Source organism: Crassostrea angulata, chromosome 9 (assembly GCF_025612915.1).
Source record: "Crassostrea angulata isolate pt1a10 chromosome 9, ASM2561291v2, whole genome shotgun sequence".
Classification (NCBI taxonomy): Eukaryota; Metazoa; Mollusca; class Bivalvia; order Ostreida; family Ostreidae; genus Magallana; species Magallana angulata.
In genome coordinates, this window is record NC_069119.1 from 16,778,651 (window position 1) to 16,803,048 (window position 24,398).

General features: G+C 30.7%; 1 protein-coding gene across 2 annotated transcripts in view; it reads right to left on the reverse strand.

Annotated features, from left to right (window-relative positions):
- LOC128162077 (uncharacterized) overlaps positions 1–16,909 on the reverse strand; it is a 33,040-nt gene extending 16,131 nt beyond the window's left edge. For both annotated transcript variants that reach the window (XM_052825268.1, XM_052825267.1), the window contains exons 1-4: positions 16,839–16,909; positions 9,558–9,620; positions 7,590–7,655; positions 6,068–6,133 (exon numbers count right to left, since the gene is read on the reverse strand). In XM_052825268.1, the coding sequence (XP_052681228.1) occupies positions 6,068–6,133; positions 7,590–7,655; positions 9,558–9,609 (184 nt within the window). In that variant the 5' untranslated portion in view covers positions 9,610–9,620; positions 16,839–16,909. The remainder of the gene's footprint in view (positions 1–6,067; positions 6,134–7,589; positions 7,656–9,557; positions 9,621–16,838) is intronic.
- Positions 16,910–24,398: the final 7,489 nt, after the last annotated feature.

Genomic DNA, 24,398 nt, shown 5'->3' on the forward strand with positions numbered 1-24,398 from the left:
TATATGTATAATAGTAGACAATGCAGTAGTTTTACCCATCAATTATGCCAAATTTCAATGAAGAAAAATACGTACAAAATTTGCTAACAAAACAAACGACATTAAAAGGTACCGCGTTATTTCGCCTCATGTTAAATTTCACCCCTGACGACGAGACGGGTATGGTTGTATTACGACTTTGACATCGCTTTAAATAAAGGTCGATATGATCAGACAAATTACAAATAAACATGTGTACGTTTTGTTCGCTAATATTTCCAAAGTCTGCTTTCTCTAAAATCGATGCATAGCATGCGGGTTGAATAACCGCAATCATTCGGGTGACGAAACCAAGCGGTTTCCTTATCTAAACATTCCCGTAATGCATTTTGGTTTGTTTTATCGTTTGCCCAAAGAGAAATTATTTTTATTTACTTTGAATATTTCTAACTTTGAAAGGAGACTGATTCTGCTGGTGTAAATAGGAGAAAGTCCATAACTTTCTTAGATAAATGATTTGTATGGAAAAAAATTTGATACTGTAATTACAAAAAAATCGGACCAAGCAGCTTTAATGAAAATACCATACGACTGGCTAATTTTAGTTATATTTAAATCACTTTAAAATGCTTGATATCTTGAAGGCTTAAAGTATAATACATGAAACTAAGCCTTTAAGTCAACCTAATGTTAACTAAAAGGTTTTTAAAGATGACTAATATAAAGATATTTATAATTGAGTAACATTAGTTGTAAAACAAACTTTAAAACATTAATCTGATTATGTCTTCAATTAAATAAAACTTATACAAATAATTTTTAAATCATAATGAAAACAATCATAGACATTTATTAATGTCTAAAACATATTTTTTTCATTATTCCTTCATTACTCATTAAGGTCTTCCGTTTCCTTTCATTTGAGACCATACAAAAAGGATTGGCCCGTTTAATTCGTGATCTTTGTACCTGGAAAGTCTTCGCTTTAAAACTAAAAAATGGTAAATATTTCGATAATGATGTCGCTGGAAAATTTGTTCTTCATTTTCTTATTAATCCAAGTGTAACTTAGTATTGTTTAGATATTGCGTAATATGAGAGTAAAACGATTCACATGTATACCTGCTTTCATTTTGCTTATAGAAAATAAATAACTCCCTATGCATAATGATGTTTTAAAGTCGCAATCAATACTTTTCTTGTTTATATTGGAATCTACAAATTCACAAATTCAGCAAATTACGTTTTAAGCAGTTCGTGATTTTATCACAACTCGTTTTTGGGATATGTCATGTTCTTATACAAAATGAAAACAAATTAGGGATCGGTTAATGAAATAAAATTGATATTGTTTTATTAATTAAGCACATGAAATAAAAACAAAACGATTGAGTATGAGTTACTGAAACATTTTAGAACGTAAACTTTGTGCAATGTATTTACTTAACTCATCCTCGCACTTGGCCGTGGAGAGTTATCGCGCCTTGAATGATTTTATGGATATTTTGTACAGAAGCTTTACAGTGAGGGCGACACATGAAGCGCAGTATATGAATTTTCCTCTTTTGTTTTATTGAAAAAATCCTTAAAGAACTTTATATTTTTATATTTTCACTAACCGGTAACATCCATTCTACATGTACCTGCGATGCCCATGTGCGACGCAAGGCATAAGCACGATCTTTGGTAATACATTTAGATATAATGGAATATATATATATATATATATATATATATATATATATATATATATATATATATATATATATATATATATATATATATAATCTAAAATGAGTGAAAGGTAATAATATCAAACAGTATAAATAATCAAAAAAGAAAAAGAAAATAAACAGATCCAAAGTGTCTATTCACTAGCACTTTCCGGATTTCCATCCTTCTTCAGGTGAATGTACATAAGTTATGAAATTTCATAGCTTATGTACATTCACCTGAAGAAGGATGTTAATCTTTTCTTTTTCTTGTTTGATTATATATATATATATATATATATATATATATATATATATATATATATATTTATATATATATATATATATATATATATATATATATATATATATATATATATATAAAGCACAGAGAAATTCACTTTTGTTGGAGCTCCACCATCCGCCCCGACCGAGGCTTGAACTCACGACCTCTGGAACCCATTCTCCTAGCAGTGAGCGGCCACCGCGCTCCCCACTCGGCTATCTAGGCAAGACAAAAATCTTGCTTTCGATAACGAACGGAACCTAGCGCGCTGGCCGTGCACTACACAGTCGCTTGAGATACAGGTGGAATACAGTTAAACGACAATCTGAGAGGATCGGAACGATACACATTGCATAGATACACATTGCATAGATTGCATAGATAGTAGTGCGCGGCCAGCGCGCTAGGTTCCGTTCGTTATCGAAAGCAAGATTTTTGTCTTGCCTAGATAGCCGAGTGGGGAGCGCGGTGGCCGCTCACTGCTAGGAGAATGGGTTCCAGAGGTCGTGAGTTCAAGCCTCGGTCGGGGCGGATGGTGGAGCTCCAACAAAAGTGAATTTCTCTGTGCTTTATATATATCTTTATCATTCACTATGGGCAGGTATATGTCAATTTGAGAGTTATTGCAATGTTTGTGCTTGTTATATATGTTTGTATCTATGCAATGTGTATCGTTCCGATCCTCTCAGATTGTCGTTTAACTGTATTCCACCTGTATCTCAAGCGACTGTGTAGTGCGCGGCCAGCGCGCTAGGTTCCGTTCGTTATCGAAAGCAAGATTTTTGTCTTGCCTAGATAGCCGAGTGGGGAGCGCGGTGGCCGCTCACTGCTAGGAGAATGGGTTCCAGAGGTCGTGAGTTCAAGCCTCGGTCGGGGCGGATGGTGGAGCTCCAACAAAAGTGAATTTCTCTGTGCTTTATATATATCTTTATCATTCACTATGGGCAGGTATATATATATATATATATATATATATATATATATATATATATATATATACACAGTAAGACTATCAAGCATATATTCTGTTACAATCGACCTATTAACCCCTAACTTTTGTGTACACAATAATCTAACTCATCCTTCAAACATAAGCCAAGTAAATTCAACGCGTGGGAAATGGCGATCTGCAGTCATCTTAATTACGTAATCCTAAACAATACTTAACCCAGTAATAAAAACATGGATTCATGTAAAAAACACCTCACAACCTCTAAATCTGAGATTTTAGACTTTTAGCAGAACTTTAATTTCTTGATATATATTTATGATTAAACAGAAGAAAGCAGAAAACAAAAACATTGAACGTGCGTCGAATTTACGTTCTGTACATATTACCCCAAATATCCCATTGAATATGCCCATTAGTCACATTTATTGAAATTTAACTGAAAAAATCGGAAAACTATTATATTCCGCCTATTTCATAAAATGTTCTCCCTTTTTTTCAAAATGCAAAAGTAAACTTTCTCCAAGAGAATTAGGTTTGATCTGATGAGGAAGAAAAATTAACATTTTGCATGTTATTGTATTGTCGAGAAAAGTAATATTCATTTCTGTAAATAAGGTTATTTAATTTTAAGTTGCATCGCAGTGTCTCTATGATATAGTACTATCTGGTGAAAAATTTAGACGCTCACTTTTGCATAAATTCTCCCGATGTTCTTTGATAGCTGATTGTCATTTTGAATGTCCAAGTTTATACTATAATTAGATAATATCAGACGACACACACCTCTGTATAGAAATGTTCAGAGATGTCATCAATTTTGGACAGTTACTAAATTTTGACAGCACGCAACATTTTTAAACGTGCACAGAATCTTTAAAAAATTAGGAAGAATAAAATGCAGAAATGTTCTTAAAGAGAAGTTTGCTCAGTTGTTATTGTTAGAATGAGTATTTATAATTAATAGGATAACATTTTCTTTATTGATATTTTATGTAGTCAAATATAGTTAACACTAAACACTCAAACAAACCATAGTATAAATAACACGATGGACACTTTTTAAGACTTTTGTCCCCGAATTCAAATTAAGATAAATACATAATATATACATGGAGCAAAACCTTATTTAAGCAAGTCCTAAAAGGTGGCTTAAAGGTGGTTTTAAGGAACTTAAAGGATATACAATCTTTAAGCCACCCATAATTATCTCTCAGTTGCATTCATTTACGCTCCATTAAAGTTGCCTTTAAGTCAACTTTGGTTAAAGTGAACAGTTTTAAATTCAATTTAATAACTTTAAAGAAAGAACTTTTTTGTAGAGTGGGAGGGGATGATCCGAGTGGTATTTATAATTGATGATATTGTTGTTATGAAATCGATAGTTTAAAAATCATATGTATTAAACATAGATCATTTCATAAACTATGTTAATCGTCTGTAAATGTATTAATATTATTGAAATAATTACGTGTTGGAACGCCGCCGTGCTCATGAATACGGGTAATTAGCATAAAGCATTTAGTATCCGATCACTGTACGTAGATTTCCATATAATTTTTTTAAATTAGATTTCATCTTCGTCCGTGTATTTAATAGTAAAACATTGTGATGTATATACCGATTGTATATACATGTACTAGTAAGCCTAACAGCCTAAAGGCCTAATATATATATATATATATATATATATATATATATATATATATATATATATATATATATATATATATATATATATATATATATATATATATATATATATATATATTTATATGACAAAGTATATATACCACAATATATATACTGAAAACAAAGTACCACAACTCATTTTAAATTCATGCATGCATGTTATTAGCAAGTGATTGTTACAAGCTGAATGACAGCATTAATTATATAATAGGCCTATAGGTTATAATAGATTGATATATAAAGTTCATTTTAACCATGTGCACTGTGGTCAAATCCAATTTCCCGGAACAGAAAATATACATCCTTCTTGTAGCCCAAGAACCTTGATTGACAAGTATCTTTGCACGGTTTTGGTTTTAATTTTCTGTTCTTATGTAAATTTACCTACTTTAAATTATGCCTATTTCCAAAAAAATTGTGAAAAATAAAACATAAACATTATTCAATAGCTTACGATATATAGGTTCTAAACACAGCTTCAAGTTTGAGTTCCCGTGGTGCAGTGGCAGAAAGTTGATACTAGTAACCCAAACGTCGATACCTGTCTTGTGCATTTTTCTTTTGTTAGAGCAAAAATCCCGTTTTAATACTTTTTCTGCCTTCGAATCATTTGAATTTGCAACAGAATATACATAATTTACTGAACTACCTCTAGATTTCTCAGTTTGTCCGGTTATCTCAAGAATTATCTTATCATTAAAAAAATTATTCATGATACATTATTCAATTTTTTAAGTACATCGTAATATGATATGCATTCTGTTTCTAAATTTCAATTATTTTTAGATACTATGAAGGTCTGCTAGACATATGTAGAAAAATCTAATATTTTGTTAAAATCGCTGCTTTGTGTGTCTAGACATGTTTTTATTTCTTTGTGCATATCTAGTTGAAAGCAACTGTTTGTTCAACCTCTAATAACCCCCAGAACTAACACAGAAAAATACATGATATACACAACAGCTGTGTCTTTTGTTCAAGTGGACGGCTGTGATTTTTTAAAAAAACTACTTCGTATTAAAATTAGATATATACATCTATTGATCAAAATTGATTAAATTGTCATAAAGTATACAATTTTTTTGGTGGGCTCAATATTGATAAAAGATTTTTATGATCTGAAAAAAAAGCTTCAAGGTGGCTAATAGACGTTTGGACATTATGAACCTAAGGTGGCTTACAGGCTACTTACAGATAGTCTTTAAGCTATCTTTAAGCACCTTTGTGTAATTTTTATGCTTTCTTTAAGCCACCTTTTAGCACATTTATATTAAGTCACCTTTAAGCATATATATCGCTTGAAGGTGGCCGCCTTAAGATCCTCTTTGAGCTACCTACAAGAACCTTTTATCTGGATGAAAGGTCATTCACCCTGTGATTACTGAACCAAACCTTTTCATTTTAGTATATGAGATAAAAAAAAAATAAGTATCCTTCATTTTTTTTTACCTGACGATTGGTCAACATTTTGGATATCTAGATCCTTAGTTCCCACATTAGATATCACATCGTCGCCTGAAACAAGAAATAGTGATAACAAGACAAGAAACTGACGGCAGTCACGAAGTGCCCTTATCTTTTAAAGTCATAATACTCAGAAAATGACGTGAAAGTTGCTGCATTGCAATAGCTGGGTTTTTTTTTTTCTTTTTTAGAATTTCTTATTTTTGTTTGTTGTGCTTTTGAATAATTGAGTTTGACTTGCTTAAATTACCGTAATAAAGCATTTTTTAAATAATTAACTTCTTATTAATAGTAATGTAAACTTTAAATTTACATGAGTGTTGTACTGATTATGAAAAATGAAGGTTTGTAAACGCAACACTGTAACAATATATCATGCTCGAAGGCTTTGAAAATTACATGAAACACTAGGCCACAAAAAATTACATGTTTGCAGCAAAATAATTTGGTGATTTTTGGTAAATTTTCAAAAATCGAAAAATAGGCCAAAATTATATCCACGTCAAAAAGAACAGCTATATGGTTTTACACATGGTTTGATGCTGGATTTTCATAAAAATGCTGCTCGTGCATCCGTTATAAAACTGAAAACCACACATTTAGTCATTTGTTGTTATTTTAAAGTACGTAAAAAATGGTTAAAATCGGGAAGTTACTATATAACTCATAGTCGGAAACCTACGACCAGTCTCGCGAACGGTTTCTTAAAAAGCTTATATGTGTGCAAGACCAGAGAGACATATAGCAATAAAGACCTGGGATACCATTACCATAATACTTATATCGGGATTCCCTGTTTATAAAATGTACATAGGTTCCCTAATATACCTTCTCCAAAAATTATCGGAAAATAATGTAATAAAAATAATGAAAGAGATTATTAATATTATTCAGGACACAAATAGAGTTATTTTTATGTCATTGTCTTCAACGTCAATTTTAGATTAAGCGTTGATGTTTTCTTTAAATTCATTCATAGTAATTTACAACAGATTCAAGATTCATGAAATCAAGTAAACTTTAAACCGAATTCAATGACTTTTCCATTATCTACATATGGTTTTGTCTTTATAATTAACTATCAAATCTACCTTTAGTTACATTTTCAGTATGATTTCTTTTTCCTAGACGACATCATTTGGTAAAGAAAAAATTCAAAAAGTTTAGCTTTGAAATTTATATAAATGTATTTCTATATCTTTTTTGTTAAACTCTTCTTTTTAAGGAGATAAGTATTGTACAAAAATGGTTACGACCATCCAACCCTCTTAAAACAGCTTGCTTTAACAATGATATAAAAGGTACATGCTTGTGACTTAAGGGTTTGCATAGAAAAGACAAACGTCCTCCTATTATTAAAGAAGGCAAACGTTATTCATGACCACTATCACGAAACTTCAAAACTAAATCTATAAGGTTTTACACCAAGTAAACTAAGACTAAACCTTAATATCTCACATAGAATGTTTGAAATCATATTAAAACCATTTGAAAACAACTTTTTTACCTGATGATGGGTCTACATTTTGGATATCTTGAACCCCTATTCCCCCATAAGATCTCAGACCGACTTCTAAAACAAAAAAATATTAATAACAGATAAATGACAGAAGTCACCAGTGCCTTTATATTTTAACGTCATAATGCAAATGAAAGTTGCAGCTTTACAATAGCTGTATTTTATTAGCATTACTTTTGTGTTTGCTGTGTTTTTTAATAATTGGAGTTTGACTTATTTAAAATACCGCGATGAAATTATTTTTCCCTTTAATTTGAAGTTCAATTATGCAAAAAAATTAACTTTTTGTTAATGAAATACAACAATTGTCAATATTAATTGTGTATAAAGATAATATTTCACATGGTTTGATGCTTATTTTTCATAAGAATCCTGCTTTCCTATCCGCTATAAAACTGTAAACCACACATTAAGTCAAATTTTGTTGTCTGTATAAAAAAGTTAAAATCGGGAAAGTAGATTTCGGCCCTCGGGCTGATATTGGAGTCTCGGGCTGATACTGGCTGTGATATGGAAAATGGTATGTATTGTTCTCTATATATTACAACATATTTAAGAACTGCAATTAAAGATTTAGAGTATGTATGCGTATGTCTTTATAATGTTTTTAAATGTAGATACCTCTGTTTAAGGAGGGGAGTGGGTCAAACATTAACTATTAGATCTACTTTTCAATTCCAGTTATGAATTTTTCCATGCCTCATTATTTAATAAAGAAAACATCCAAATACTCTATTGTATGTATGCATAGGTCTTTATCTTTTACAATAGAAAACATCCTACAAGTCACCAATATATATATTGGTGACTATATATATATATATATATATATATATATATATATAAAGCACAGCGAAATTCACTTTTGTTGGAGCTCCACCATCCGCCCCGACCGAGGCTTGAACTCACGACCTCTGGAACCCATTCTCCTAGCAGTGAGCGGCCACCGCGCTCCCCACTCGGCTATCTAGGCAAGACAAAAATCTTGCTTTCGATAACGAACGATATATCTTTATCATTCACTATGGGCAGGTATATGTCAATTTGAGAGTTATTGCAATGTTTGTGATATATATATAGTAGATATATATATATATATATATATATATATATATATATATATATATATATATATATATATATATATATATATATATATCACAACACCGAAATAAACTCAACTAGTTTAATTTTAAATCATCAGGAGTTTATATATATAATGATGGTTAGGAGTTATGAAAATTTATTGCTACTATAAAATTAGATTTTCCGAGGGAATTGTCGTAAAAATATATGATGCAGTTATTGAGTCTTTTTATTTCATTTACACCATGAAATACCATGAAATGTATTGTTTATTATGCCTACTCTCGTAACATTACACAGGATCTGTTCGTTTCTGATTGTTTTCCAACAATAAAATAGATTCAAAGCACCTCTTTATGTTGATCCTTTTTTTCATCTATCATTTTTATCATAATTTGTTGAATTATTTTTTTTAACCAAGAATGATCACACATTTAGATATTTTAGATTCAAAGTGGGCATTTGTGCTTATCATTGCTCTCATAATAGCCATGATTTAAAAATTCACGAGACTTCCGAAGGATTGTGATATAAAATTCATTATACTTTAAAATATCCCAAGCATACAAACTACTGTTGTAGTGTATAACACCTAATCAGGGGAGAGTATATAAGAGAGTCCTGAGGAAAGTTAAATAGCGTGCTTATTAGCACATTTTATGTTACTTTAATTATAAAGTACACCTTAAGTTGTACTTTTTGAAAATTCATAACTTATAGAAAAATCCCTATTCATAATGTTATATCAATGGTATTCGATATTAAGTTAAGTGTTCATTGAAATTGAAGAGGAAAAATTACAATGTTTGTATATATCTTTTAAATAATTGTATCCTTATATCTACTTAAAATATTAACCATCATAGCTACCTGATTTTTTATTTTCGAGCAAAGGCATTTTCATCTCTCTCTCCTCTGCCATAATGGTTTGATCTGTAAAAGAAAAAGATCCCAAATACATCAGAAAACCAATTTGTAAATGGGTATGATGAAAATAACTATTTATTTGAAAAATAAAATTCAAATGAAATATATCGTTAAAAAATAATAAGAAGACGAAAAATATGTAAAGATAAAATGTAAAAGAAACTATATGAATAAATTTATCTTGGGGAATAGAGGAATATTATGCTACCTTCTGAAACTGTTTTCAAGTGTTATCAGGTTTTGTTCTTTCTCAATTCAAATTTAAAAACAAAAAATGGAAAAAACATTTCGCAGAGCCAAAAGAACGATCGTCTAAAATAATTTAAAATGTTTTTCCTGTGTTCTAAATATGGTCACCAAACATACTCTCTCCCATTGAATATGCCGACGACTATCCAAAAGGTCTCACATCTCAGTAACAACCTTTTTAAACGCCTTTTAGACACGTTCAATAAAAGTCTTTTCAAAAGAAATAACATACAGCAAACAACAACGTACGTGGTTCCAACCTGACTTTATGCCTGCCTTTAAAGAGTGAGAGAAATTTTTCAATTTTGTTATATAATTGTTTGGTCTATTAAGATAAAAATTGCATGTAAACAGAAATTTAATATTAAATGTTGATAAAGGACATACTTTGGCGATCTTAAAGGAGACAACATTTAACTTATCCAAAATTTACATCAATCAATAATCTCAATAATTTTTTTTCAAATAATGGAATTTATCTGTTAAACAACGGTTATCAAACTTGTCCTCAACCACATATACAGAAAATTCATCCGTATGCATTTTGGCTCAAATTAATGTTTAGTCGATTAAGAAATAAGTATAGCAAAGTCAACACCATTTAGTAGGTAATGGACCTCACTGTACACTTTGGAAAAAAATTTCATTGTGTTTTGTATTAAGGTCAATATGTAATCAAATAATGACGCCATGATATCTATAAAAAAGCATAAAACACAAACAACATCAAAGAGTACTTAATCAACATCATTATGTCATTATGTTTTTATTACGGTCAATATCAAATCAATTATGACGTCATAATAAATCTAGCACCAAAAAACACCCTGAAAATGATTGCTTTCTATGTTGTGTTCTACCTTATGCATTTAAAAGCAAAGGACAGCTGTGTTTAAGGTATCCGATCCATATAAGGACCTAATTTTTCCAACCTTTAATATCCATCATGTATTTAATACTTTGATATTAATATAAAGCATTTTAGAATACAAAAAGATTTATCGAGAGAAATTTTCAAAAATATTATTAACTAAGCAGTAATTAATTAATGAAGATTGCATTATGGTGTATGGGGACACGCACATTTTTTTAAATAAAAAAGTAAATACTAGGATAATCCATAAATGTTTTTGTGAAAAGATGTATTGTATCATAAGAAATACATAAATCATTGAAAATAAATTTTATACTGTATAGATTTTTTTAAATTAATTTTTTTTTTAATAAAAGCGCAAGAAAAGGAAACGGTCATTAATTAGGACACATTCCACTCTTGCATATTGATATTCAAACATGAATACTGAGTATTAAGCCCATACATATCTGTTATGCACCCAAATTTATTAAATCTGTGGCTATTATGGATCTGATACCTTAACTATTTTAAATAAAACAACTGAGACAATGCACTTTGATTAATATCAAGGCCTGATTAAGATTTCACAATTAAAGTCTTATTTCGTTTTCCGCCCCAGTGGTTTATATAATGTCTTTTATCATAATGACCATTATCTATACAAGGTTGACATATATTTTCTTATCTGATAATTTGTTGATTATTTTCAAGACTTAAAGAGAACTTTAAGAAATAATAAAAGCACTATTCCTTTGATCACGTAATAAAGGTTGTTATTTAAGAAATGAGTTAAAGATATTCATTAAAATTGAAATAATATTTTCATTTAAATGAAAAATACACACAACAAACCAAAAAAACGTGTATTTGTAAATATGAAGTTATTAAGATAGATACTTGTTTTTGAAACATGATTACATGTCAGGGATACGAAGGCTGGAAGTATGTGAACATTCTACTCTCCTTTATCTTTTTTTTTTACCAGAGTAGTGAAAAAAAATATCTTCCCAAACAGTGATATGGAAATAGAACATATTGAAATGTCCGTAAAACAATTCATTAGAGCCATCAAAAGATCTTTTAAACGGGGACTATATTAGTTTGATTAACAGACTTTTCAATAATAAGTTTGCAATTGTCGTTACATGAAAAGGCTGAATAAATGTATATGGAAGGTTTTCCAAATCTGAGGCATAATTCATGAATTTTTATTTTGCTGATAAATAATGCATGACCATGATCAAAAATATCTTATTGGAAATGTCGTAGCATATTTGATTGGTTGACAATCCAAATTTAAAGGATTTTGGTAATTGATAAATAAACTTTATAAAAACATCCTTATCTACCCATTACCCCCACCCCCCCCCCCACCCCCCATCCCCACCCCCCACCCCCAAATATTAAGTTCGATGTAGGAAGAGTATAAAAGCATGTTTAAACAATAACCACAAGTAGTAGCATCATGATTGGTAGTCGTTGCCTTTTTCTACGGTTTTCTTACAGCAACGGAGTTCGTGAAAATTGTAATTTTCAGTTTGAAAAGGGTGCACACGACTTTATAACATATGTGGTCGGAAAGGGCAAGGAACCATACCATTATTTTGCTAAAACAGCTAATCTTAAAAGGTTGGTAACTGAATATTCTTTGTTTCAAGATTATAATCAATGAGCCAAAAAAGGCAATTATATAAACCGGAGGAATAGTTTTGAGATCATATCGGAAGGTGCTGTCTTCCGACAGCTTTGTCTTTTAATCTACTTAGCTGATCACATTTTAATTACAATGACTATATGACTATTTTTTGTTCAGTCAGCAATATCAACTTTTATAGCACTGAAATCAAGCTGATAAGCATTACTAGTATATTTACAAAGGCCGTTCAATAAAAAAAATAATTTTGTTGTTACAAAAATAACACAATAAGATATTTTTTTTAATGTTTACCTTCAAAATATTCTCCTTTGACAGACACACATTAAAGAAAAGTGCGTTTCATTTTTTTTTTGTACTTTGGCATCGTTTTACTATAACAGGGCGTTTTGCCTTTTTAGTCAACTACATCTTAGTATAAATTTTCCTCTGAAATAGAAAATAATGTATCAATGTTTCATCGCAAATTTGCTATTTGTTTAGTGGTTAATCGACAATCGATAGTAATGATATTGGTTATTTTTGCAAGTATTGCATCCGTTGAAGACGTGTGAAGTGCTCCAGAACGTTGCCTATCCTTAAGGTCTGTTTGACCATTTTTGAATTTTTTTTATCCACCAGTTAACTTGTCTCAATGACATACACTTGATTCCATACACATCACACAGTTTTTTGAAAATTTCTTTCGAGTCTTTACCTAGTCTGACACATGCTTTTTTGTTATACTTTTATGTTAAGTCTGAACTCTGATTGGTGTATACGCAGTTTATAATCCGTTCTATTACCCTCAGCGTTAGCAACACACTTAGCAACGGGTAACATTACAAATTGTTACATGCGCGAAAATTATGCGCGTACGGTTCGTCGTAGAATTCAAGTCATTTCTATAAAAGAGTAGTTTTCTTTAATATCAAAACATTCAGTATAATAAAATGAATAGTGCCTTTTTGAGAGGATAACAGTTAAAATTGACACCCCTCAAACACCATTGTCAACCTCCGCTTCGCGTCGGTTGACAATAGTTTTCTCGGGGTGTGTTTATTTCAACTGTTACCCTCCTAAACAGGCATTATTTATGAAATGTACCCTCTATCTTTAGCCTTATTTGATGAAGACTTACCAGCCATATTTTCATACAGTGCTTAGAGTGGGTGTCATATACAGCTTCTCAAAGGAGTGTTCGATAATGAAAATTGGTCAGGTAAACAGCCATTAATAAAATTTGGACAAAGTCATTCATAAAAAGAAATTCAAAGGTCAATTGTACCTTGTATTTTATTTAATCTTATAAGTGACAATATTTATTGAACACCTTTCGTATAACACGAAATGTTTCCTGTATGAAAGTATTCTGTCTAATTTCTTTACACGTTTTGTGCAGAAGGTTTCTTGGAGATGAATAGGATACATTTTGTGATTTTAGGGCCAATGCATTACCTTTTGTAGTTTGTATCAAAGTGTAATGTCTTGCAAAGAACCTGTCTTTTACATTTTTCAAACTTATTGTAAAAGCAGAGACATTTCCGAATAATTGACAAACATTATGCAAAAGTATTACAATACCTGTTTGATATAGAACAAGGTTTGGTCCCTGCAATTAGGGATTTTTAAAGGCCAGATATCTAATACTATAGTACTCCTAAACAATCAATATTTAGTATTACAGTTCTTAAAAAAAATGTAGATAGCTGAGAATCAAAATTTGTATATGACATTAAGTCAAGATTTAAAGAATTTAAGGAAAGCCAGTTTAACATTAAACCCCTCACCATACCATTTTGCCTTTAAGACACTGTTATTTTTGGACACATTTTTCTTAATAGTGTCCAATAAGGCAAATACAAAAATATTGTGCTATAAGTGAATTCCCGATCCCGAAGACTGAGAAACATGTCCGATGTTTACTTGGCATGACCATATGCGATTTAATTTTTCTAGATATGTAGTTTACCACTAGTCACACTGTTTGACCTCATTTATTTAGCGTGTCATAATCAATTCAGATGGTGTAATGTTGCAATGTTCAAACCTCAATTAATCAAAACCGGAAATGACTTGTCTTAAATGTGTGATCGTCTCTATCTAGGATTAGCATCTTCACCTTTTTGAGTTCTTTTTTTAAATCAGTCTATTATCATACATCATTTCATTGTTATATTAACAAGGCTCGTGTGGTATATTTTGATTTACATTCTTGGTTTAATTTCCATATACTGGTAAAAGTTCTTTCTAAAACTGGTTTTTCTATAACCCCCGATTCGTAGTTTTATAATTTAAACAAAGCGAATGCACATAAAAGATGTATGAATTCTAAATACTCATAAATAGAATGCGTTGGTTTTACAAAACACAAAACTGATATATTAAGACACAATTATTACTGTAAATTCTATATATTACGCGTGCATACGTACTTAATTTCGCGATCCCAATGGTTTGTACCAAATCGCGAGATATAAAATCGCGAATGTTGAACTTTTCTCCTTTTTTCTTATAGTTTTGAAATCTCAGAAAAATTAGCGAGATTTTTAAAATCCGCGAAGGATGCTTCTTGCGATTTTACGCGGATATTAATTCCTCGCGTTTAATTATGAATTTATAATTCTCTTTTCCGTGCAGCTGTGTAAAAATATGAATTTCGAGTGCAGTAAGTTTTTATTTTCAATGTAAACTCATTTGAATAGGATAGGTGGGCTGATGCATCAGGCCAAATAAAACAATTAATTGCTTTCTTTAAAGGAAAAAATAGCCCATTAAAGTTGGTCATGTATCTCGCTACCGTCAAATCCCGCTTGAATCACCAAAGAAAGTATTATATTGTTGTATTTACATAAAAATATTTTTCTTTATAATAAGATATTTGTAAACTACAAGTAATTTTACAATATAAAACGGAAAGTTACTGACTTAATGCATATCATTAGAGGAAACAGCCAAGTTTTGGAAACATCATTTGAGTTTAACATAATCATGATTATTTCATTTAAGCAGAAACACCCCTACCCTTTCCCCTATATGTTGGTGACAGATGCAAATTTTAGAGCATGCAACTTATTATAATAAGTAAGAAACACCATCTTAAGAGTAAATATAAAAGCGAAATAAAACAGATTTCGCGCAAGTATAACATTGTTGTACATTTCACAACAACACTTTAGTATATGCTAAATGGAGTTTGACTTAAGAAAAATATTCAGATTATTAACACTTACAGATAGTTTCGTGAAACGGGTCTGATCATTCTTATGATTGTCATAAGTCAGATCGTATGGCAACCTAAAGATATTTCTTATAATAAATCTTACAAAAGTTATGTGAAAAGCAACCCAGATTTGATAATTTTCTATTTTACATCCATCATCTAATCTAAATCTACATTAAGTTTATTCATATTTAAAATAAACGAGAACTAAAACTATAAAGCGCAATTAAGGGGCACACAAATTCAAAACATTTGTAGTATATGGGTTAAAAACCATGTATTTTTTCTTCAAATTGCTGACTTTATAATATTGATAGCTGATCATGTCTTTGTTTGACGCCTTGGGCGAGGGATCCAATTTTCAGTTAGATTTTGGCTGGTATCTTGCTAATTTTATCCTTCGTTGATGTGTTGGCATATCATTGCCTTGATCTTAAATACTTTTTTTTCTTTTTGGGATCAGCACATTGCATTAGAAATGTCTTACAAAAGCATTGTGAATATTAAAAAGGGAAAAATATTATTGATTTTTCTTATCAAAATCATGCCCATGCCATATTAACGGACCATACTATAAAGATGCATTCGCTGCTTTGAGAGAGAATCCTGACGGCAGGTCACATCTGGTCATCACATTGACGAATCTTAAAAATACTTTTATTACTTTTACCGGAGTCAGTATGTTGGGGAACATTTCTCTGACGCCTCGCACACGTAGCTCTATCGAATGATGTTTGCTGATTGAATATTGTTAAGAAACTGAATTTTATATTTTTACAACGATTGATAAACATATTTTACAACTGATATTTAATTTTTCGTATGCAAAGATGCTAGTGCAAATGAGTCATAGATTTGGGAGGGAAGAGCGACCACCATACCTTTTTACATACAATAACTGTCGATATACGGGATCGAACACGGGTCGCAGTTGTGATAAGCGAGTGCATTACACAACGCAATAGTTGAAAACCCAAATATTTTATCGGTAAATATTTCTGAAATGAAATTGTTTAAATGTTGATACTGCTACTGCTGATTGGTTTCAATTTATAAACAGATTCAAATGTGTAAATAACTAACATGCAAAAAAAAATACTGTAAATTTGTCAATAAATTCGTAAAAAGAAATAACAGCAGTAGCAATAACCCCTTAATTGGTATATTTACGGGGATATTATGATATATTAACATTTTTCTACCATTAAGAGTTAGTAACATGTAGTTAACAGCGCATAAAGTAACGTTAACAACAGTCTTTACCTGTATCTTAGATTTTCTTGAAGCAACGGTGTAAGCGAGGTTTAAAACTCCTAACAAAATTAGGGTGCACTCAGATTTATAACTTTTGTAGTAAAACGGACAAAGGAACCCTGTTCTTATTCTTCTCAAATTGCTGATTTAAAAAGATCAGTGCCTGGACAAGTTTTTGACAGACACACATAACCAATGAGTCATATGAGAAGCTTTGAGCAGCAAATAAAGATCGTTTAACACTGATTACATAACAGAAAACCTTGAATACCTTATCTCTAGAGCAGTCTCAAGCTTCCCACTGTCTCATTTTTTGTTGACATTTTATAAACATTGACATAGTTGATTTTTGTATTATGTATTAATTGTATCAATTGTACGGAAATCTGAGTTTAAATAGCGGACGTTCATTCAACTAATTCATAAGCATTTAGCTATGAAAAATATCGTATTTCTAGATATTACTTCAAAAACGTTTCATTCCTAATACTCTTAAGTTACATAATTGAAAAAAAGGACGGCACTCAACACCCACACATGTTTTAAACTTATTAGAACTCGACACTCTTTTTGAAGCATTTGGTCATTTACATATGCTATATTATGCTATAACTAAGATTGATTCGGCAGTTTTAATACCACATTTTTTTTTTCAAATCAATAAGGCCCGCCTTGTCAGGCGTCTACCTTATGCATAAGTTAATTAATCACTTTGAAATTTTGAAATTCAATTGATTCTTATTTGGATCTAATGGTTAGATCACCTTTAATCTAGTGTGAATATTTTTTTGGCATACTTATGTTGTATGTTGTACATTGTATTTTATTCAAGTATTTCAGTCTTTTTCTTAACCATTTTTACACGGGTTTAATTTGGTCACCAAAACATTAGAGCTTCTATATCAGGTTTTTCTCTCTAAATATGATATTCAGAATCAGGTTGTCTCGTACCTTCTGAACATATTGATACATGTATCTGTCCATCATAAAAACATCACAGTTATTTAAAACTGTAGTACCTAAATCTAGTATATAAAAATACTGTGCCAGATAATTATGACAGTGCCATGGTGGCATTTTTGCATCCGACTAAGTTATTTGTATCGAAGAAATCATATATGCCATATGATAGACCAATTTGCCTATTAAGGAGTTTATAAACAACTTTTGTTATTAATATACATGTATCTCATCTGTCAGGTGAGATATTTACATTTAAAACTTCATTCCTACAGGAATTTTTTTCCCATAGAAAAAATACTTTTCCCATACGATATTTAGAATTTTTTATCGCAATAATAGAACTTCCTGTAGGCAGTTAAATTCCAATAGAATTTGAACAAAACTCTCAAAAGATTTTAAATTCCAATAAGAAGTCTTAATTTCCTATAGAAAAACCATCTGTCTGAACCTTATTTTTGCAGGAAATATTTTTTTCCTATAGGATAAATAGTTCAAATAGGATTTTTAGAAATTCCTAGAGGATTTTTAAAATTTCCTGTTGAAAATTTATTTCTCCGATGGAAATTGATTTCCTATGGGATATAAATTTTAAAGGGCAAATATATCACCTGTCAGGCGAGACACACGAAAATCAATAGTGGTTGTATTCTCTCTAGGCAATGGTTTATCATTTGGTAAATATGGATTTTTACAAAACTGCATCTTAAGCGGGTACAAAAATGCCACCGTGGCACGGTACTTGCAAAATTAAATTAAACATAAATTAAATAATTTGTAAAACTAATGAACGCCGTATATATCATCATTGTTACAAAATCAATATTATTTTTTAAACCTTATCTTGAACAGTTGAATTGAATAGGAAACCAGTATGATAACTGTATATCTCAGAAGATTCAGAGCAGATTTTGACACCATTTTTCTATATTCCAATATGCTTTGAAGAGCTCAGACAGACTGCTTTTTCAATCAGAAGTGAATCAAGGAAGTTTTTTTTCTTTTATACCACCAATTAGTGTATATTATGAGTAATATTTACATTTTCCAGTGTCTTTGCCTGTGATAACACTACGTATCGATTTTGTACTATAAAACCAATAACTTCAAATGACGTATAATTAAGGCGCCAGCAGGTGTGCTTATTTATATTTTAATATTTAATCGTACAATGGCATATTTTTTTAAAATTTAGATAATGAGGAATCATTCTTTGAATATTATGAGGTGATAATTTCGACCGGGGCCTGATCAAACCTATCATAAAGCCCATCGGGCTTTATTGGATTTGATCACGCCCCGAACAAAATTATCACCTCATAATACTGAAAGAATGATTCCTTATTCCTTTAAGAGTTTACGTTTTATGTGTGTTAAAGTGTGAAATATGGAAATATTTATTCTATAAATCTGCAATATCCAGACTACGTTTTCCTAACATTTACCGATATCGATATTCTACTTGTCAGTAAAGTTATCAAATTCATTAAGAAGGCAAGGAAAACGCCAGATATTTTGTGCTTTAATTCATTATGACCACTTTTGTTACTCATTGCTTATTGTTTCGTTCTTTTTACTTACTTTTATATACTGCCACAAAAGTCCTACAAGATTTTAAAGCACTAACTGAATTTTTGTTATCGAATAAGATTTTTGATTAAATACGTGTGTCAAGTACCTGCTGTCAAGTACCTAATAATCGGAATTAGTTTTAACAAGTCCATATATTTACATAAACGTAATTAGAATTCCCCTTTTCTCTCTTTATAACAATAATAATCATTCATTTGTGATAGTCAACACGTAAAAGATCCCTAGCGTGCTATGTTCTACAGCGTTAAATGCATTCCAGTCCGATATGATTTTTTTTTTCAGAAACAATGAATAGCTATTACGGTTCATTATGTATTGTTCCTGAAATTTTTTGCATGATTCATTAATTAAAATTGACTTAATTTATTATGTTAAGATAAGATGGAATTATACAATATTATATATGGAGTGTTTCCAGATCAAATGAATGCAATTTCTCGCTGATATCTTATATTAATCTGTCAACGATTTAATTATTTTGTTTCAGTAAATAAAATGTTCGTTAAATTGAATGTGCATTCTAATTATAAAAAGATATCATTAGATATCGGTTAATTCAATAATACATGTATGTTATGGAAAAAAAGCTGTACGTATTCTATCAAATATATATGCGTTGACATGCATTAAGTTTCCAAGGAGTTTATCCCCTTTTACCTGCCAGCACATTCTGTGGTCAATGACAAGAACAACATTCGTTTCTTTATGTATCAGGGCTTCACAAAAAAGAGGCGCGCTTGCTATATACACGTATATACGCTTTAGAACCAGAATAAACGGCAAAATGATTAGGAAATAATATTTTTATATTAAAGATTTCTTACAAAACATTTCCACAATGCCATCTCCATACAGGTGACAAAGTTAAACCTCAGGTAAAATGTATTGATTGTGTTTAAAGTCATCGACTTCAACTAACTAGATAACGTCGATTTTGAACCTTCTTTGTACTGTCGAAAATGTATTGCTGTATCTTTTAATTGTGTTGTTTAACTCCTAGCTTACATTGTTTTCTTTTTTTATTAAGTTTCATAACTTCACATTATATGTTCATGTATTTGATGAAAAAAGACGGTCAAGTGTGCAAAACATGTAACATTGTACTATTGACAAACAGTTACAATGTATTGCGAAGCATAATTAAAACACTGTTGGACTTACAGAACGACTTTACCAGACATCCAGTAGAAAAGATGCAATTTTCTTTTGAACAGTTACACTCCAATGTGGACTTCCAACCATAACTTGGATAGAGACATTGCTTACTGCAATTAGGGACTGAGTATCCAATTTTACACTCTGCAACAAAAGCACTCCTCTTTTGTTATAAAAAAGAGGATTTTTTATAATTGATTTCAAAATCTGCTGATAATTTGGAATCTGTATTATATTGAATATATAATACAGATTCGAAATCATCAGCAGATTTTGAAATCTGTATTACATGGAATATATGCAAAATCATGGAAAGGAACTTGCATACAAAAGCGTGTAATTTGAACTGTAAACGTAACCGATTACGTTTACAAGTAAACCACATTGTCTAAAAATAACAAAGCGTGGGACAAGTTACATCTATCTGATTTAAAACAGGTCAATTAATTAAAATAACCCATCGACAATCTGTACAGTTCCCTGTTTCTCTATTCCGTTCGTAACCAGGACAACAACCACCCAAATATCTACAAAACAAGTTCTGTTTCTGTTTTATACAGTAAAAAAAGATGTTTCTTTTATCAAATCGATGCACTTGATTTGAAATCTTCAACTACGTTTAATTTTTCTTTTCATTTCTGTTATTATTGTCACGAAAAATGTTTCGTGCTTAGGGTTGTTGTTGTTAAGGTTAGTTTTCTGTAATTGATAAATGGAGTCGATATACAATAAAGATATTTATTCCACAAGGGTCCAGCATAAAGTCAATTATAAACAAATGATAAAAGTGATGACAAATAAAACAGAGTACTAAACAATGAGTCTTTACAAAATATGTATAGAGATGCAACATAAAAAGGACCACACTAAAAATGAGTCTTTGCATACTCTAACACAATTGTAACATATACACATGCTAAGTGAATATTGACCACATTAAATCTGTGTTTTATAAGTACATAGCTATATCATATGATTATAAATAAAAATTAAAATAAGGGGAAAATTAACTAAAATGGAGAGATCGCTTGGCTATGATGAGGACCATAATTATTGAAAAGTCAACTATATTTGTTTACATGTAGTAGTAAGCTACGAACTTATACTTAGCGCGAGTACACATGTACTCGGCTATGTTGACGAGCCGAAATAAAGACGTAAAGTGATTAAAGTTAAATATAGATCTTAAGTTCAAATAAAAGAAAGCGTAGATAAAAATAAACATGTTAAACACTTACATTATAATTTAGGAACGATCGATTGTAATTATATAATGAAATACGCATTCTCTTAACGAAATAGATTTGTAAAACCCGCATTTCCTCTTGGGCGGAAGTATAAACAATGACTAAATTTAGAACCAATCACGTGGTAATTCCGGAAGACGCTTTAGCAATTATCAAAGTGAGAAGCGGGGAATAGTAATTATTGATAAGTAAGAGAATCAAAAATAAATCAAATAACAAAATATTAGAACAGATGGGAAAATGATTATGAACATAAAATGATTGAGAAAATAAACATTCGAGTTAATATTTTTGGCTAACAATATTTTCTTATCAAAGCATGTAATATACATGTATATAAATGTAATTTCAAGATAAGGTAAAATTCAATGACAGAAAAAGTTGAACGTTTTACCCTTTAAAAAGACAAATAGTTGTAATAAAAATGCATATAAAAATGTATATAAAATAATGTCCTACCTGTAATTGATAAATGGAGTCGATATACAATGAAGATATTTATTCCACGAAGATCCAGCATAAAGTGACGCGCTGGGATCTTGGGACAAAAATCGACTTAGTCCAGGTGAGGTACATGATAGGTTAATTACTTATTGTATCAATAAAAATAAGAAAGGATTCCCTTGCGAGGGCCTCTTGACAAAAAGATAGGTAAAGCGTGGGTACAGACAAAGGGGCTTAATCCGATGACCTGACACTAATTGAGTAGATCAAACATCAAAAGAAATTTCTAATTGAGAAGTGATTTGTTACGTAAAATTTGTTTGACCTTAACTAGATAGATATTTCACTCATCGCCGTGATAAGTGTGAATATTTACGAAACTGATTATCAAGTGAAAGAAAGTATTTCCTTGCGGCGAAATGGGTTTTATAGTGACAAAAGATATTAGTTACTTTTTGTGCATTTTGTTCCTGAAATAGTTTGAAACACAATTACAATATAAAGATACAATATGTAGAAAATAGGAAAATTTTCTATAATAAAATATTTCTGATAAGGGGTCAAATGTACCTTATGATATTATCACAAACATGTACAATGCACTTGCTTTACAAACGAATTAAAACTAATCAAAATTATAACTGTTTATTTTTTTTTATCTCACCTGATACAGTTTTCATCTGAATGGGAAACAGAAGTGATAAATGTACAGTGCTGCTATCCTGAAAGTTGACAAGGATAGGATAGGATAGGATAGGATAGGATGCAGGATGCACGATACATGATAGAAATATAAAAGTTAAGTTCTATCCTATCCTATCCTATCCTGTCCTGCATCCTGTAGCCAATCAGATTCGAGTATAAATTTCAGAGTTATTTTGCGAAACGAAAATTGGCTAAACAATGTATCTTCAATGTCAATTTAATACGTTCTACAAGTTAAACCATTTAGAATCATAATATATCATTTAGGAATAATTATTTTATCAAGAACGCGGTGCATACCATTAATGCGCGCTAAAATGTCGGCGTAACATCTTTGTCAATTCGTACGCAAGTACGGAGTTACTGCGAGAATTCGTTGCAACATTAGACAACGTCAGCAATAGATTTCTGTATTTACTTCATTTAAAGTCTGCAAATTAATAAAAGCTTGAACTTAAAAACGACTAATTTGGCATTTTAAAAGATAAACACGTATACAAGAAACAGACATTGTTTCACGTTTCATATAATTTCTTCGATGCCCAATAACAGGGACGCATATTTCTGTCCGATATTAACCTGAACATATCGAATTAATAAATGTTAGCTAGCTATAAATGCTTAAGAATTTACACTTTAAAAATAACTCCGAGTGGTTTAACTATAAACGATATAAACTTCCTAAAGGAATTATTTATTTTCAGATCGTGTTTACATTTATCGCCGAACGAATCGCTCGTATAATGAGAATTACGCTCAGTTAAATGTGATAAGAAAATAATTTGATAAAAATATGTGACTAAACAGTTCCTCAATAAGTGCATCGAAGTTATTTATCTGTTTTTATGCACAAATATAATTAAATCAAAAATCTAATTGCTTACCTGTTTGTTTACGTTATTGTGTCCATCCCGCGTACGATTTAATTTTACCGTAGCACAGGTAAGTAAGTTATCCCGCTCGATGAATATTCGGTTTTAAGATTTAATTGTTCATTTTGAGTACTACATTAATTGATTAAAAAATTTTTTTTTAAAATTTCGTTTCATTTAACTTGCATTCCTATATTTTGAAAGTATGGGATAGGATAGGATAGAGCTTATGTGCAGGATAGGATGCAGGATACAGGATATAGGATAGGATAGGATAGTTTTGCCAACTTTCACGATAGCAGCACTGTATATCCTAGAAGAATTAGAGCATATGTCAACAGCATTTTCTTCTATTTCATTATGATTTCTGAGACCTACACTGCCCTTGCTATCTAAAGTAGATTGAGGAAGTTTTATTTTTTTCTTCTTTTTTTTGTGTATCAGTAATTGGTTCCTAGTACAAGTTCGAAGTGATTTTTTTATGAAAGAAACTGTCATTGATTAAGCTGGTGTTATTCGTATGTTGTTACAGTAAAGTGGTTGACGTATATGTTGTAAGGCAATTGACTTAAAATTTGAACTCAGAAGGAACG